This window comes from Ranitomeya imitator, chromosome 1 (genome assembly GCF_032444005.1).
Source record: "Ranitomeya imitator isolate aRanImi1 chromosome 1, aRanImi1.pri, whole genome shotgun sequence".
Taxonomy (NCBI): domain Eukaryota; kingdom Metazoa; phylum Chordata; class Amphibia; order Anura; family Dendrobatidae; genus Ranitomeya; species Ranitomeya imitator.
The window spans coordinates 371,819,326-371,835,921 of record NC_091282.1 but is presented as its reverse complement, the minus strand read 5'-3'; the positions used below and the strand labels follow the sequence as shown (position 1 = coordinate 371,835,921).

The 16,596-nt window shown below is 43.5% G+C and overlaps 1 protein-coding gene across 5 annotated transcripts in view; it reads right to left on the bottom strand.

Moving 5' to 3' along the window:
* Positions 1 to 16,596, bottom strand: part of ACIN1 (apoptotic chromatin condensation inducer 1) — a 152,561-nt gene that overhangs the window by 65,654 nt on the left and 70,311 nt on the right. For all 5 annotated transcript variants that reach the window (XR_011319801.1, XR_011319804.1, XR_011319803.1 and 2 more), the window contains exons 4-5: positions 8,767 to 8,855; positions 3,105 to 8,540 (exon numbers count right to left, since the gene is read on the bottom strand). Coding sequence is in view for 2 of the 5 variants with exons in the window: in XM_069761584.1 (XP_069617685.1) it covers positions 3,105 to 8,540; positions 8,767 to 8,855 (5,525 nt within the window). In the remaining 3 variants the exon portion in view is untranslated. The remainder of the gene's footprint in view (positions 1 to 3,104; positions 8,541 to 8,766; positions 8,856 to 16,596) is intronic.

The window sequence follows — 16,596 nt, the reverse complement described above, 5'->3', positions numbered from 1 at the left end:
CCCCCATAGCATGATGCTGCCACCACCATGTTTCACTGTTGGGATTGTATTGGGCAGGTGATGAGCAGTGCCTGGTTTTCTCCACACATATCACTCAGAATTATTACTAGTGATGAGCGAGTACTCGTTGCTCGGGTGGTCTCCGAGTATTTGTTAGTGTTCTGAGATTAAGTTTAAGTTTTCATCGCTGCAGCTGAATGATTTACAGCCATTAGCCAGGCTGAGTACATGTGGGGGTTGCCTGGTTGCTAGGGAATCCCCACGTAATCAAGCTGGCTAGTAGCTGTAAATCATTCAGGTGTGGTGAAGAAAACTTAATCTCCGAACACTAACAAATACTCGGAGATCACCCGAACGTGCTCTGGAAAACCCGAGCAACGAGTACACTCGCTCATCACTAATTATTACCAAAAAGGTCTATCTTCGTCTTATCAGACGAGAGAATCTTATTTCTCACAGTCTGGGAGTCCTTAATGTGTTTATTTTTGCAAACTCAAGGCGGGCTTTCATATGTCTTGCACTGAGGAGAGGCTACCGCTATAGTTGACTTTGTGGAACTTTCTCCCATCTCCCTACTGCATCTCTGGAGATCAGCTACAGTGATCATGGTGAGGTGAGAGAGGTAAAGAAGAACAACAAGGATCTTCTCCCACGATTGCTCAGTTTGGCTAGATGGCCAGGTCTAGGAAGACTTCTGGTGGCCCCAAACTTCTTCCATTTAAGGATTATGGAGGCCAATGTGCTCTTAGGAACCATGAGTACTGCAGAAACTGTTTTGTAACCTTGGCCAGATCTGTGCCTTGCCACAATTCTGTCTCTGAGCTCCTTGACCAGTTCCTTTGACCTCATGGTTCTCATTTGATCTGACATGCACTGTGAGGTCTTATATAGACAGGTGTGTGCCTTTCCAAATCATGTCCTATCAGTTTAATTAAACACAACTGGACTCCAATGAAGGAGTAGAAACATCTCAAGGAGGATCACAAGGAAATAGACAGCATGTGACTTAAATATGAGTGTCTGAGCAAAGGGTCTGAACACTTATGATCATGTGATATTTCAGTTTTTCCTTTTTCATTTGCAAAAATTTCTTCATTTGTGTTTTTTTTTTCAGTGAAGATGGGGCGCAGCGCGTACATTAATGTGAAAAAATGAACTTTTTTGAATTTACCAAATGGCTGCAATGAAACAAAGAGTGAAAAATTTAAAGGGGTCTGAACACTTTCCATACCCACTGTACATAAAGTGCAGCACAGGTTCATCTCAATTAAAGGCCGAGATCCTTAGATGAGGAGGAGAACAGACATTTATAGGACATTTCATAATGTTCATGAAAACGTTTACAGCACATGCTGCATTGTACTACTGTACCCAATTATATATTTTAGGAGTCAGAGTTGGTTCATTTTATACAGACTCCAACTCCACCGCCCTGTTTACCACATAAACAAGCCACCACTATTAAAAGTAGATAAACACGGCACTCTGTGAGGATATGAGTTTTGGTGCTCGAGTAGGGTATCCAACCCTCAGTCACAAGTATTCAAGAATCACCCGGCACTCAAAAATTGTGAAAAGTAACAATTACAGTTTATTATTATCCAGACATAGAACCAGTTTGTTTGTTGAACGTTTTCGGTCCCAGATGGACCTTCTTCAGAACAGTTCCATTTATCTGGAATGGAAGGATAATGCGTATGGCCAGTAGGGGGATCCCTCTGACAACATAATGGCCATCACCACACTAAATGCAATGTGTACATCTGGGGTGTGCAGTGCACAGCGGCACTACAGAGATCCGGAGGTCAGCACGTGGTGAAGCTGCAGCACTGGTGGCGTGCTAGGTCGCCGAGGAGAAGCGTGCTGTCTTCGTGTGGTGATAGCCATTACATTGTCAGAGGGGTCCTTCTACCGGCCATACGCATTATCCTTCCATTCTAGATAAATTGAACTGTTCTGAAGAAGGTCCATCTGGGACCGAAAACGTTCAACAAACAAACTGGTTCTGTGTCTGGATAATAATAAACTGTAATTGTTACTTTTCACAATTTTTGAGTGCCGGGTGATTCTTGAATACTCAAGCCACCACTATTGTCATTACAATTACATTGCGCCCAGTTACATGTAAATAACCTCTCCTATGTTGCAATAAGCAGCAAAATCAGCAGGTGGCAGACAACACACTGAGGTCACATAACATGACTTCTAGGCCAGATGAGGTTAAAAAGTGTTTTACAAACTTAAAAGGTGCATTATCAATTTTGAAAAATGTCCCTACCAATCGCTGGGGTTCTGACCTCTGGGACTAACACCAATGCTGAGAACTGGGGCTTTGAATAAGCATATATAGGTCGATCATGTGAACAGGCGCGCCATACATTCTTAAATGAGATTGCTGGAGGTAGCTGAATGGCTGGGCTTGGATGGCCTTCTGCATTCATAACAATGAATGGATCGGCAGTGCGCATGACTGAACTTTGCTACATTCACACGGGGCTTTTCAGAGCTCTGATTCTTGGGATCGATAGAGGTCACAGCCGGAACCCAAGCAATTGGGAAGTTATCCCCTATACTATGGATAGAGGATTACTTTCAAACTTGAGAATACCACTTGGTGCACTTTGGTGCCACCAAGAATCGGGGTTCGCCAGCGTGTAGATGTAAACACTGAATAGACTGGAACAGCACAGCTCCATTCACTGTGTAGTGGTTGTTCCTAGGTACTGTAGATCAGCTCCTATTCACTTCAATAGTTGCTGAGATGCAGCAAGGAGAATGGCCAGTAGACAGCGAATGGAGCTCTGTTGTTGGCATCCTTACCAATTAGCTGATTAAAGCTTCCATGGCAGCCAGATATAAACTGTGAATAGAGCCCAAGTGTTGGATGCCCTCTGATCACATGATATCATTAAGTCAGGTTATCAATATAGTAAACTTCTTTAAAAAGGGTTGTCATTTTTCAAAACACTAAAAAGATGACCAAGCATGTATACCGATCAGCTAGTATCTGGATATTTGACCGATCATGTCTAATAACAATATGATCCCAGAGCTCACTCCATTGTCTACACTCAGATTCAATCAATCAATCAACACAACCTCACCTTATCACTGCGAGGTGATGAAGACCTTGAGGACAACGATTTCTGCCCCTGCCTTTCAGGTGATGAGGACTTCGAACGGGAACTACATCTGGAATGGGATGAGCTCTCTGAAGAAGAATGTGATGAGCGAGATGAGGAAGACGATGATGATGATGATGACGATGATGATGAAGAAGAGGAGGAGGATGAAGAGGAGGAGGAAGAAGAAGACGTCCTACTTCGTCGGAATTCTACCACAGGAGCCTCATGTACAATTTCTAATGCTCCAGGAGCATCTTCTGTTTCATGGTACTGATCTTTACTGGGCAACAATTCATCTGTATGTTGTATAAGCGATTCCTCACTATCTGGTTTGGAGGCTTCATCTTCCTTTTCAGATTCTGTTTTTTCAGATACATCAGTAACCTCATTGCTCTCAGAGTTTCCAGTCTCAGGGGTTCTTATCTGGTCTAGTGCAATTGCAGGTTCCACTAGGAATTCTTCTTTGGGGTGCTTTACTCTTGATGCTTTTGAGACAATTTGTACCTCACCCTCAGTTTGCGAACCTATATTTTCATCTTTTGCAGAATGAATATAATCATCAACCTCATTTTGCACAGGTGAGGGAGACTGGATTTTTTCCTGTTCATCTACATTATGTTCATGTAGTTCTACAGAAATGATTTGTTCTAAACCTTTTACTACTGAAATGTCTTCATGATCGCCAAAAGTGAATTCATTCTTCAGTTCATGCTCTTCCAGCACAATATCTTGAATATCCCTTGCTCCCAGATTTTGTTGTGCAATTATTTCAACATCCTCCTTTGCCATTTTCATATCACTGTCAATCTCTGAAGGCTGGAGCCCAGCTTCTTCCAGAGCCACCTTGGGACTCTCTGAAGGCCGAAGCCCAGCTTCTGCCAGAGCCACCCTGGGACTCTCTGAAGGCCGAAGCCCAGCTTCTTCCAGAGCCACCCTGGGACTCTCTGAAGGCCGAAGCCCAGCTTCTTCCAGAGCCACCCTGGGACTCTCTGAAGGCTGAAGCCCAGCTTCTTCCAGAATCATCCTGGGACTCTCTGAAGGCTGAAGCTCAGCTTCTTCCAGAGCCACCCTGGGACTCTCTGAAGGCCGAAGCCCAGCTTCTTCCAGAGCCATCCTGGGACTCTCTGAAGGCTGAAGCCCAGCTTCTTCCAGAGCCACCCTGGGACTCTCTGAAGGCTGAAGCCCAGCTTCTTCCAGAGTCACCCTCGCAGTCTCTGATGGCTGGAGCTCAGCTTCTTCCAGAGCCGCCCTGGGACTCTCTGAAGGCTGGAGCCCAGCTTCTTCCAGAGCCACACCGGGAGCCTCTGAAGGCTCGAGGCCAGCTTCTTCCAGAGCCACCCTGGGAGCCTCTGAAGGCTCAAGGCCAGCTTCTTCCAGAGCCACCCTGGGAGCCTCTGAAGGCTGTAGCCCAGCTTCTTCCAGAGCCACACTGGCAGTCTCTGTAGGCTGGAGCCCAGCTTCTTCCACAGCCACACTGGCAGTCTCTGCAGGCTGGAGCCCAGCTTCTTCCACAGCCACACTGGCAGTCTCTGCAGGCTGGAGCCCAGCTTCTTCCACAGCCACACTGGCAGTCTCTGTAGGCTGGAGCCCAGCTGCCTCCAGGGCCACACTGGAAGCCTCTGCAGGCTGGAGACCAGCTTCTTCCACAGCCACACTGGCAATCTCTGTAGGCTGGAGCTCAGATTCTTCCAGGGCCACAATGGGAGTCTCTGAAGGCTGGAGCACAGCTTCTTCCACAGCCACACTGGCAGTCTCTGTAGGCTGGAGCCCAGCTTCTTCCAGGGCCACACTAGCAGTCTCTGTAGGCTGGAGCCCAGCTTCTTCCAGGGCCACACTGGCAGCCTCTGTAGGCTGGAGCCCAGCTTCTTCCAGGGCCACACTGGCAGCCTCTGTAGGCTGGAGCCCAGCTTCTTCCAGGGCCACACTGGCAGCCTCTGTAGGCTGGAGCCCAGCTTCTTCCACAGCCACACTGGCAATCTCTGTAGGCTGGAGCCCAGCTTCTTCCAGGGCCACACTAGCAGTCTCTGTAGGCTGGAGCCCAGCTTCTTCCAGGGCCACACTGGCAGCCTCTGTAGGCTGGAGCCCAGCTTCTTCCACAGCCACACTGGCAGTCTCTGTAGGCTGGAGCCCAGCTTCTTCCAGGGCCACACTAGCAGTCTCTGTAGGCTGGAGCCCAGCTTCTTCCAGGGCCACACTGGCAGCCTCTGTAGGCTGGAGCCCAGCTTCTTCCACAGCCACACTGGCAGTCTCTGTAGGCTGGAGCCCAGCTTCTTCCAGGGCCACACTAGCAGTCTCTGTAGGCTGGAGCCCAGCTTCTTCCAGGGCCACACTAGCAGTCTCTGTAGGCTGGAGCCCAGCTTCTTCCAGGGCCACACTGGCAGCCTCTGTAGGCTGGAGCCCAGCTTCTTCCACAGCCACACTGGCAGTCTCTGTAGGCTGGAGCCCAGCTTCTTCCAGGGCCACACTAGCAGTCTCTGTAGGCTGGAGCCCAGCTTCTTCCAGGGCCACACTAGCAGTCTCTGTAGGCTGGAGCCCAGCTTCTTCCAGGGCCACACTGGCAGCCTCTGTAGGCTGGAGCCCAGCTTCTTCCACAGCCACACTGGCAGTCTCTGTAGGCTGGAGCCCAGCTTCTTCCAGGGCCACACTAGCAGTCTCTGTAGGCTGGAGCCCAGCTTCTTCCAGGGCCACACTGGCAGCCTCTGTAGGCTGGAGCCCAGCTTCTTCCACAGCCACACTGGCAGTCTCTGTAGGCTGGAGCTCAGATTCTTCCAGGGCCACACTAGCAGTCTCTGCAGGCTGGAGCCCAGCTTCTTCCACAGCCACACTGGCAGTCTCTGCAGGCTGGAGCCCAGCTTCTTCCACAGCCACACTCGCAGTCTCTGTAGGCTGGAGCACAGCTTCTTCCACAGCCTCACTGGCAGTCTCTGCAGGCTGGAGCTCAGATTCTTCCAGGGCCACACTAGCAGTCTCTGTAGGATGGTGCTCAGCTTCTTCCAGAGCCACTATGTCAGTCACCGAATGCTGGAGCCCAGCCTCTTTTGGAACTACACTGGCAGTCACTGAAGGCTCGATCTCAGCTTCTTCCGGGGCCTCAGTAGTAGTCATTGAAGGGTGGATCCCAGCTTCTTGCAGGGCCATACTGGCAGTCTCTGAAGGTTGGAGCACAGCTTGATCCAGAGCCACACTAGCAGTCTCTGAAGGTTGGATTACAGCTTTTTCTGAATCCATACTAGCAGTTTCTGAAGGATGGACCCCAGCCTCTTCTGGATTCGCATTAGCAATCTCTGAAGGTTTGGCACCCGATCCTTCAGTATGCACACCATTATCTTCACTTTCTTTTGATTTTACATCTTCATAAAGGTCTTCAGTGCTCTTTGCGGTAGTGTCTTCTGCTTCAGCTGCAGCTTTTGTTACAAGTTCATCCACAGTATTATGCTGCATAACAGGTGTCAAAAAGTTGTTTTTATTTTCTCCATCTGAAAGAATTAATGAGTCCTTGTCAGCCATATTATCTTTAGGAACTTGTGATAGGTTATATTGATGTGAAATGGTATTTATGACCGTTTTCTCTTGTTTTGACTGCTGAAATAACTCGGATGCGGAATTAGGATACTCTGCAGAATACGATGGGAATACTGTAATGCCTGAAAAGGTTGGAGCAGTTTCAGCTCCGGTCAATAATTCAGTAACCGCCTGGTTAGTTTCCAGTTTCATATCCTCTGGTGTTAAATTAGTGGCTTTTTCAAAATTTGGAGACATTGAAGTAGTTCCTGTGTGTTCAGAAGTTTCTAAAATCATAGGACTATCTTCTGTCAACATTTCGACTTTATTAACTATTTTTGATTCTGTACAAGGCTTACATGGAGCCATCTCTTGGGTGTCTGGCTCAGTTTCAGGAACAATGGCTTCAGCTGGTACCACCTCTGCAGAGTCTTGAACTGTGCCATTTCCAGTTTTTTCCAAACTTATTTCAGCAATAAATGGTCCCTTGTTTTCTAAATTTGTTTCAGGGTCTTCCTTTAGCAAAGACGTTTCTACAGAGCATGAACTTGTAATATTTAGGGAGGTCTCTTCCACTTCTGATGGACCAGAGTAACATACATTTTCAGTTACTGAATTGTCGGATAAAATGCTGGTTGTTTCCTTTGCTTCTGTCTCTAAAACAGATGCCAAGAGATCATCTAACTGTGGTTTATCAACAATCTGTGCTGGCTTTATTGCCATTTTGGTTTTATGAATTTTGACGGACTCTGGCAAGTTTGCTTCAGGTTGATTCTTCGGTCTTACCGCAGTCTGCTTACTTCCACATATTTTTATGTTTTCTTGCTCAATAACCAGTGGCTTATTGAATATCACTGATGCTTGTTCTTTCTCCTGAAGATCCACTGCCTGTATAGCTTTTACTTTTTCCGGTTGGTCCTGATGGACACTTGAAGTTCTTATCCTTAACCTTCTTGTCTTAGGTAAGCTAGTTGGAGAATGATCTGATTTTTGAGAATCATTTGGACTAGTAACAATGGCATCTGATTTCCAAGACTTTGACTTAACACTTGATCTTACTACTTCAGGAGAACTTGACAAAGACTGGCCTTTTACACCAGAACAAGGTTCAATGTCTTGTTTTTCTAATATGGACATCGCCTGAACACCCCTTGATGAGGACTTCTCTACTATTTGTAGACTTTGTGTACAAACAGACGTTGTCCCTTCTGATTTTGAGCGAACTGCAGGTTTCATCAAAACTAGAGATGACCTGACTTTTGCATCTTTTGCAGTAGAAGTGCCTGTTATGGAGGCACTCTTCGTGTCTTCACACATTTGCGAAACCTGTTGTAGGATCTCCATTTTAGTTTTTTCATCTTCCCATTTACTGGGTGTAGTCTGTTGAATAACACTAGTTGACACAGGTGTCTGTTGAATGGCTACATCTGCACTCGTCTCAATTCGTTCTCTAATCTGGCGTCTCCATTTCTGTGGTGATCTATGGCTCTTCGGGCTCTCTTTGGCAAGCTTCCTCGGAGAGCACGTTTTCTCAGATACTAGTGACTCTTGCTTCTCAGAAATATGTTGTTGAATACCTTCAAGAGATAGCATTGGGGGAACACGTTCTTCTGAAGCCTCCTCTCCTTGAAGAGTTGCTGCTTTACTTTCTAACAACTCAGGTGGAGAATGTGATAGTTTCAGTTTTGGTGATTTTTTGGGCTTAACAGCTGTCCTTGAAGATCTTCTTCTTTTGGGAGTTTCTTCCTCATCTTTTTCAAATGCTAGCTCCTTTTCTTCTTCCATTTCTTCCTCTTCTTCAGCCCCCTCTTCTACTTCATCTCTCGCAGCAGATTTACGTGCACGTGTTGAAGACCTGTGTGATTCTTGTTCTTGCACTGGCTGAGTAAATACACTTGGCTTAGGAATTTTGGCCTGAAAATTAAAATTAAAGACAGAAAACTACGTTGAGAATAGATTTTTTTGGGGGGAAGGGGATAGAGATATATATATATATATATATATATATATATATATATATTTTATTTATCTAGTGAAACGGTTATTTTGTTCTTATTTCACTACAAATAGCACCTTGTGGGAAAGTAAGGCTTTAGATCTTCTTTAAAGTACTGATGTAAGGAATGGACGGAGAAGTTACCTGTTTAGCTCGAGATGACCTCCTTCCCCGTTTCTTGGGAAACTCCCCTTCAGATTCTTCTGTGTCTTCCAAAACAGAATGGGTTTTTTCTGTGAAAAAATAAATACACATTTAAAAAGTGAACCTGACAGCTGATTTATGCTGCCTGAACTAGGGGCAGCAAGAAGTCCAAGAAGAGTGGTCTATGGTGTTTTTTCCGCTATTCTCCTTGTGTGACAGAATGACTGAGCTAGTGTTCAATTTATGCGGTTTTTAGTCCATAATCGAGTGTTTACATGTCATTTTACCGTCCAGTGAATACTGTACAGCAAAAAACTATGACGGAATTGTGCTTATTCATTGCAGCTATATATTAATCTGTGGGGGAGCGCCACGGTTTCATTTTTAGCCATAGGCAGCAAAGCTAGAATTGGCCTAGTCATCACTATCAGACGAAAAGGCCCTTCAGTCTGAAACTCTCACCAGATATCGGCAACAACCCATCCAATCCACACAGGCAAAGAAATAAATTAGGTTATGTGTAATAATAAGAAATGCCAGAGTGATAAAGTACCGATTAGGTTTATTGAAATTTAATGCTTCATACAAAAGTCTTTGTTGGTGATGACAGTTTCAAGACGCCTCTTCTATGGAGAAACTAGTCGCATACATTGCTCAGGTGTGATTCTGGTACATTCTTCAAAACACACACACTCTTCCATCCCTGAAGGTTCTGTATGCTCCTTCAATGAACTCTGAGCTTTAGTTCCTTCCATACATTTTCTATTGGATTCAGGTCAGATACTTGGCTGGGACATTCTAGCAGCTTTAAATTTGCTCTCTGAAACACCGTTTCCTTGGCTGTGTATTTGGGACAATTGTCTTGCTGGTAGATAGCAGCAGGTTTATCATGAATTTCTTGGTACATTTGTCTATTCATCCTTCCTTCAAATTCATGAAGTTTGCAAGTGCCGTATGCTGAAAAACAGCTCCACACTATGATGCTCCCACCTCCAAACTTCACTGTTGGTATTTTGCTTTTGGGGTTATAAGCAGGGCCTTTTTGCCTTCATACATGGTGTGTTATGGCATCCAAAGAATTCAATTGTATCTCATCTGACCAGACTATAGTCTCCCAGTATTTTACAGGCTTGCCCAAATGTTCATGAGAATACTGTAAACGCGCTTGAGCATGCTTTTTGTTCAGCAATGGGGTCTTGCATGTTGAGCGTGCAAACAGGTTATGGAGCTTGAGTGCATTACTTATTGTTTTCTTTGAAACAATTGTACCTGCCACTTCCAGGTCTTTCTGTAGTTCTCTACAGGTGGTCCTTGGCTCTTGGACAACTATTCTGATAATTCTTTTCACTCCTGTCTTAAAACTTGAGAGGAGAACCTGGTTGTGGCCAGTTTATGGCAAAATTATGCTCTTTCCATTTCTGGATTATGGCCTTAAGGGTATGTGCACACGATGTAGATTTAGTGCAGAACTGCAGATTTATCTGCAGCAGAAACGCTGCAGAACTGCACTGTGATTTACAGTACAATATAAATCAATGTGAAAAAAAAAAAAATCTGTGCACATGGTGCAGAAAAATCTGCACAGAAACGCTGCAGATTTCAAAGAAGTGCATGTCACTTCTTTTGTGCAGTTCTGCAGCGTTTCTGCACCCCTCCATAATAGAAATTCATTGGTAAAATCTGCACAAAAAACGCATAACAAACGCACAAAAAAAACGCACCTGCGGATTCTGCCAGGAGATGCAGATTTAGTGCAGATTTTATGCAGAAAATTCTGCACCAAATGTGCATCGTGTGCACACAGCCTTACAGTGCTCAATGGAACCTTTAGTAGTTTAGAAATTCTTCTCTAACCAGTATCATTAGTATGTTTTACAACAATTGTAAAGGTCTTGAGAAAGCGCACTGGTTTTACCCATCATGAGAGGTTTCTTGTGTGGCATAGAGAAGGAATCCCGCTCCATGGAATAAAATGGATTCTTTTACTAGTGAATTAATTCAGATCCAAAAGTGAAGATTAAAAGCATAACATAGCAGAGATATTAGGAGAGTTCATCATTCATGACTCCATGGTCAAGAAAAAGACCAGGCGATCAAGACGTTTGTGTGATCCAACCTTAATCATGATTGACAATTTAATCTTCACTTGTGAATCTGAATTAATTTTACTAATAAAAGAAATCTAATTTTATTTTGTGGAGCTGGAATCCTTATATATGCCATTCCTTTCAAGCAAAGATGCCTTTCTGTGACCCGGAATTAAAAATGGACATTGATAGCGGTCTTGTTTTTTTCTGCCTTGTTTAGGTTTTTTGTGTGGCACCTTGGTAATGAGACACCTTTTTACAGGCCATTTGAACCAGCTGATATTTTTCACTACAGCAGGATTGCTTTAGAATTACTCATAAGATTTCAGCTGGTGTCATGACTTTCCATGGCTTTTTGCAACTCTTTCTTCATGTGTTCAAAACTTTTCCCCTGTGTCATTTCTCACAACAAAATTTATGGTCATCTATGGTTTGATTTATTTGCCTGTGTGGATTGTATGGGTTGTTACCTACATCTGGTGAAAAATTCACATCAATAGCACCTTTAGCAATATATTTAATTAGAAAATTGGTGATGCGTTCCATACTTATTTCACTATATGCAGTATACATTTTAACCAGTTCAAGACCAGGCAATTTATCCCTATTCCTGATCAAGAACATTTTCAGGTTTATACAATTATTTGAAAAAGTTTGGGCACCCCTATTAATCTAAAGCTTAATGTTTTATAAAAATTGTTTGTTTTTTTTTGCAACAGCTATTTCAGTTTCATATATCTAATAACTGTTGGACACAGTAATGTTTCTGCCTTGAAATGAGGGTTATTGTACTAACAGAAAATATGCAATCTGCATTTAAACAAAATTTGACAGGTGCATAAGTATGGGCACCCCACCAGAAAAGTGACATTAATATTTAGTAGATCCTCCTTTTGCAAAAATAACAGCCTCTAGTCGCTTTCTGTAGCTTCTAATGAGTTCCTGGATCCTGGATGAAGGTATTTTTGACCATTCCTCTTTACAAAAATTCCAGTTCAGTTAAGTTTGATGGTCGCCGAGCATAGACAGCCCTCTTCAAATGATCCCACAGATGTTCAATGATATTCAGGTCTGGGGACTGGGATGGCCATTCCAGAACAGTGTAATTGTTCCTCTGCATGAATGCCTGAGTAGATTTGGAGCGGTGTTTTGGATCATTGTCTTGCTGAAAGATCCATCCCCTGCGTAACTTCAACTTTGTCACTGATTCATGAACATTATTGTCAAGAATCTGCTGATACTGAGAGGAATCCATGCGTCCCTCAAGTTGATGCTGCAGCTCTCTGGAGGTGGTCTGAGGATTGTCCTTGACTGATCTCACCATTCTTCTTCTCCGCCTTTCTGATGTTTTTCTTGGCCTGCCACTTCTGGCCTTAACAAGAACTGTACCTGTGTTCTTCTATTTCCTTACTATGTTCCTCACAGTGGAAAATGACAGGTTAAATCTCAGACAGATTTTTGTATCCTTCCCCTGAACAACTATGTTGAATAATCTTTGTTTTCAGATCATTAGACAGTTGTTTTGAGGAGCCCATGATGCCACTCTTCAGAGGAGATTCAAACAGGAGAACAACTTGCAAGTGGCCACTTTAAGTAGCTTTTCTCATGATTGCATACACCTGGCTATGAAGTTCAAAGCTCAATGAGGTTAGAAAACAAAAAAAAAGTGCTTTAGTAAGTCAGTAAAAAGTAGGTAGGAGTATTTAAAACAAGAAAATGATAAGGGTGCCCATACTTATGCACCTGTCAAATTTTGTTTAAATGCAGATTGCACATTTTCTGTTAGTACAATAAACCTCATTTCAAGGCAGAAACATTACTGTGTCCAACAGTTATTAGATATATGAATTGAATATATGAAACTGAAATAGCTGATGCAAAAAAAACAATTTTTTTTATAAAACATTAAGCTTAAAATTAATAGGGGTGCCAAACTTTTTCATATAACTGTACATACATGTGGTTTAAAAAGCTATAGGTTTTTTCTCATTTAGATATTCAAATAATTTTTGCATCCCTTTATTTGGGATACCTGGGGCCAAATTTTTGCTATTTTCATATTTTTTTAGATCAGTGAAAAATAAAAAGAAATATTTGCCTGTTTCTCGCTTTTCCATGACCACAAAGGACCAATAAAATAATTAAAGGGAATTTGTCAATAGGAACAACCCTCCTTAAGCTGTCCATATGGACATGTACATCATAGAAAGTTAAATGAATTGATACCTGCGATCCGATGTCTTATTTCACAGTTTTCCTCATTATGCAAATGAGCGATTAAGATCTATGGGTGGATACAGAGCCCTGAGAATCTGCATCCAGAGCTTATTTTAAATGTAAGGGGGTGTTACCAATGTGAGACATGTAGATAAGCAGTCATGTTTCACATCTGTGTCCAGCCCATAGATCTTAACAGCTCATTTGTATATTAAGAAAAATGTTGATTTCTCTGGAATAAGAAATCGGATTGCAGAAATCAAGGTATCATTTCAAATCAACTTTCTATGCCCTGCGTGCCCATTTACACAGCTTACCAAGGTTGATCCTGCTGACAGATTCTTTCACCCCTTATCAATACGTTCAGGTCAGTAGTTGCCAACCTTGGTTGTATGAATCCATTATATCTTTAATGTGGCTCTGTGATCGCATTAAGGTGCCTGCAGAATCTTGCAGCAGGGCACCTGGAGTCGTCGTCCCGGGAGGTGGCACCACCCCACCACAACAGCGGTCATTTGCTGTTTAATTTGTAACTGCCAAATCAATCAGTGTTTTTCAGTGTTTCAGGAAATCAGATGGTCTGAAACACGGATGTCCAGCCTACGATCGGTACTGTACACCTATCATAGGCTGGAGCCTAGCAAAGCCAGTGTCACCAGGGCCAGATCGGATTGGTGTGATTGGACAATGACACTGATCACACCAGAGTGCAGAGCTGCGTTCTGAACTTTCACAGAGACTTCTGTCAAGCTGTGTCAGTCTGAGCATTCACTTCTGGTGTTCCTGCGACATTCCTCCCCCTTCTGCCGCTGAGCGGTGATTAGTACTTGATCGCTTGCTTTTTGGCAGGTTTTTTTTTTCCATGTGTCCTGTAGCCGCAGAGCTTTGATCAGTGACGCAAATCCCCGATCCGCACTCTGGCTCACCGTTTTCCATGACTTTTATTTGTCCTTGCGTTTTTTTCTCCACTCTTATTTGTCCTTGCAGCTTTAACCCCTTCATGACCCAGCCTATTTTGACCTTAAAGACCTTGCCGTTTTTTGCAATTCTGACCAGTGTCCCTTTATGAGGTAATAACTCAGGAACGCTTCAACGGATCCTAGCGGTTCTGAGATGGTTTTTTCGTGACATATTGGGCTTCATGTTAGTGGTAAATTTAGGTCAATAAATTCTGCGTTTATTTGTGATAAAAATGGAAATTTGGCGAAAATTTTGAAAATTTCACATTTTGAATTTTTATTCTGTTAAACCAGAGAGTTATGTGACACAAAATAGTTAATAAATAACATTTCCCACATGTATACTTTACATCAGCACAATTTTGGAAACAAAATTTTTTTTTGCTAGGAAGTTATAAGGGTTAAAATTTGATCAGCGATTTCTCATTTTTACAACGAAATTTACAAAACCATTTTTTTTAGGGACCACCTCACATTTGAAGTCAGTTTGAGGGGTCTATATGGCTGAAAATACCCAAAAGTGACACCATTCTAAAAACTGCACCCCTCAAGGTACTCAAAACCACATTCAAGAAGTTTATTAACCCTTCAGGTGCTTCACAGCAGCAGAAGCAACATGGAAGGAAAAAATGAACATTTAACTTTTTAGTCACAAAAATTATCTTTTAGCAACAACTTTTTTATTTTCCCAATGGTAAAAGGAGAAACTGAACCACGAAAGAAGTTGTCCAATTTGTCCTGAGTACGCCGATACATCATATGTGGGGGTAAACCACTGTTTGGGCGCACGGCAGGGCTTGGAAGGGAAGGAGCGCCATTTGACTTTTTGAATGAAAAATTATCTCCATCGTTAGCGGACACCATGTCGCGTTTGGAGAGCCCCTGTGTGCCTAAACATTGGCGCTCCCCCACAAGTGACCCCATTTTGGAAACTAGACCCCCCAAGGAACTTATCTAGATGCCTACTGAGCACTTTAAACCCTCAGGTGCTTCACAAATTGATCTGTAAAAATGAAAAAGTACTTTATTTTCACAAAAAAAAAATTTTCGCCTCAATTTTTTCATTTTCACATGGGCAATAGGATAAAAAAGATCATAAAATTTGTTGGGCAATTTCTCCCGAGTACGCCGATACCTCATATGTGGGGGTAAACCACTGTTTGGGCACTCGGCAGGGCTCGGAAGGGAAGGCGCGCCATTTGACTTTTTGAATGGAAAATTAGCTCCAATTGTTAGCGGACACCATGTCGCGTTTGGAGAGCCCCTGTGTGCCTAAACATTGGAGCTCCCCCACAAGTGACCCCGTTTTGGAAACTAGACCCCCAAAGGAACTAATCTAGATGTGTGGTGAGGACTTTGAACCCCCAAGTGCTTCACAGAAGTTTATAACGCAGAGCCATGAAAATAAAATAAAAAAATTATTTTCTCAAAAATGATCTTTTAACCTGCAATTTTTTATTTTCCCAAGGGTAACAGGAGAAATTTGACCCCAAAAGTTGTTGTCCAGTTTCTCCTGAGTACGCTGATACCCCATATGTGGGGGTAAACCACTGTTTGGGCACACGTCGGGGCTCAGAAGGGAAGTCGTGACTTTTGAAATGCAGACTTTGATGGAATGGTCTGCGGGCGTCACGTTGCGTTTGCAGAGCCCCTGGTGTGCCTAAACAGTAGAAACCCCCCACAAGTGACCCCATTTTAGAAACTAGACCCCCCAAGGAACTTATCTAGATATGTGGTGAGCACTTTGAACCCCCAAGTGCTTCACAGACGTTTACAACGCAGAGCCGTGAAAATAATAAATCATTTTTCTTTCCTCAAAAATGATGTTTTAGCAAGCATTTTTTTATTTTCACAAGGATAACAGGATAAATTGGACCCCAATAATTGTTGCGCAGTTTGTCCTGAGTATGCTGATACCCCATATGTGGGGGTAAACCACTGTTTGGGCGCACGTCGGGGCTCGGAATTGAGGGAGCACCATTTGACTTTTTGAATACAAGATTGGCTGGAATCAATGGTGGCGCCATGTTGCGTTTGGAGACCCCTGATGTGCCTAAACAGTGGAAACCCCTCAATTCTACCTCCAACACGAACCCCAACACACCCCTAACCCTAATCCCAACTGTAGCCATAACCCTAATCACACCCCTAACCCTAATCCCAACTGTAGCCATAACCCTAATCACACCCCTAATTCCAACCCTAACCCTAAGGCTATGTGCCCACGTTGCGGATTCGTGAGAGATTTTTCAGCATCATTTTTGAAAAATCCGCGGGTAAAAGGCACTGCGTTTTACCTGCGGATTTACCGTGGATTTCCAGCGTTTTTTGTGCGGATTTCACCTGCGGATTCCTATTGAGGAACAGGTGTAAAACGCTGCGGAATCCGCACAAAGAATTGACATGCTGCGGAAAATACAACGCAGCGTTTCCGCGCGGTATTTTCCGCACCATGGGCACAGCGGATTTGGTTTTCCATAGGTTTACATGGTACTGTAAACCTGATGGAACACTGCTGCGAGTCCACAGCCAAATCTGCACCGTGTGCACATAGCCTAATTCTAAAG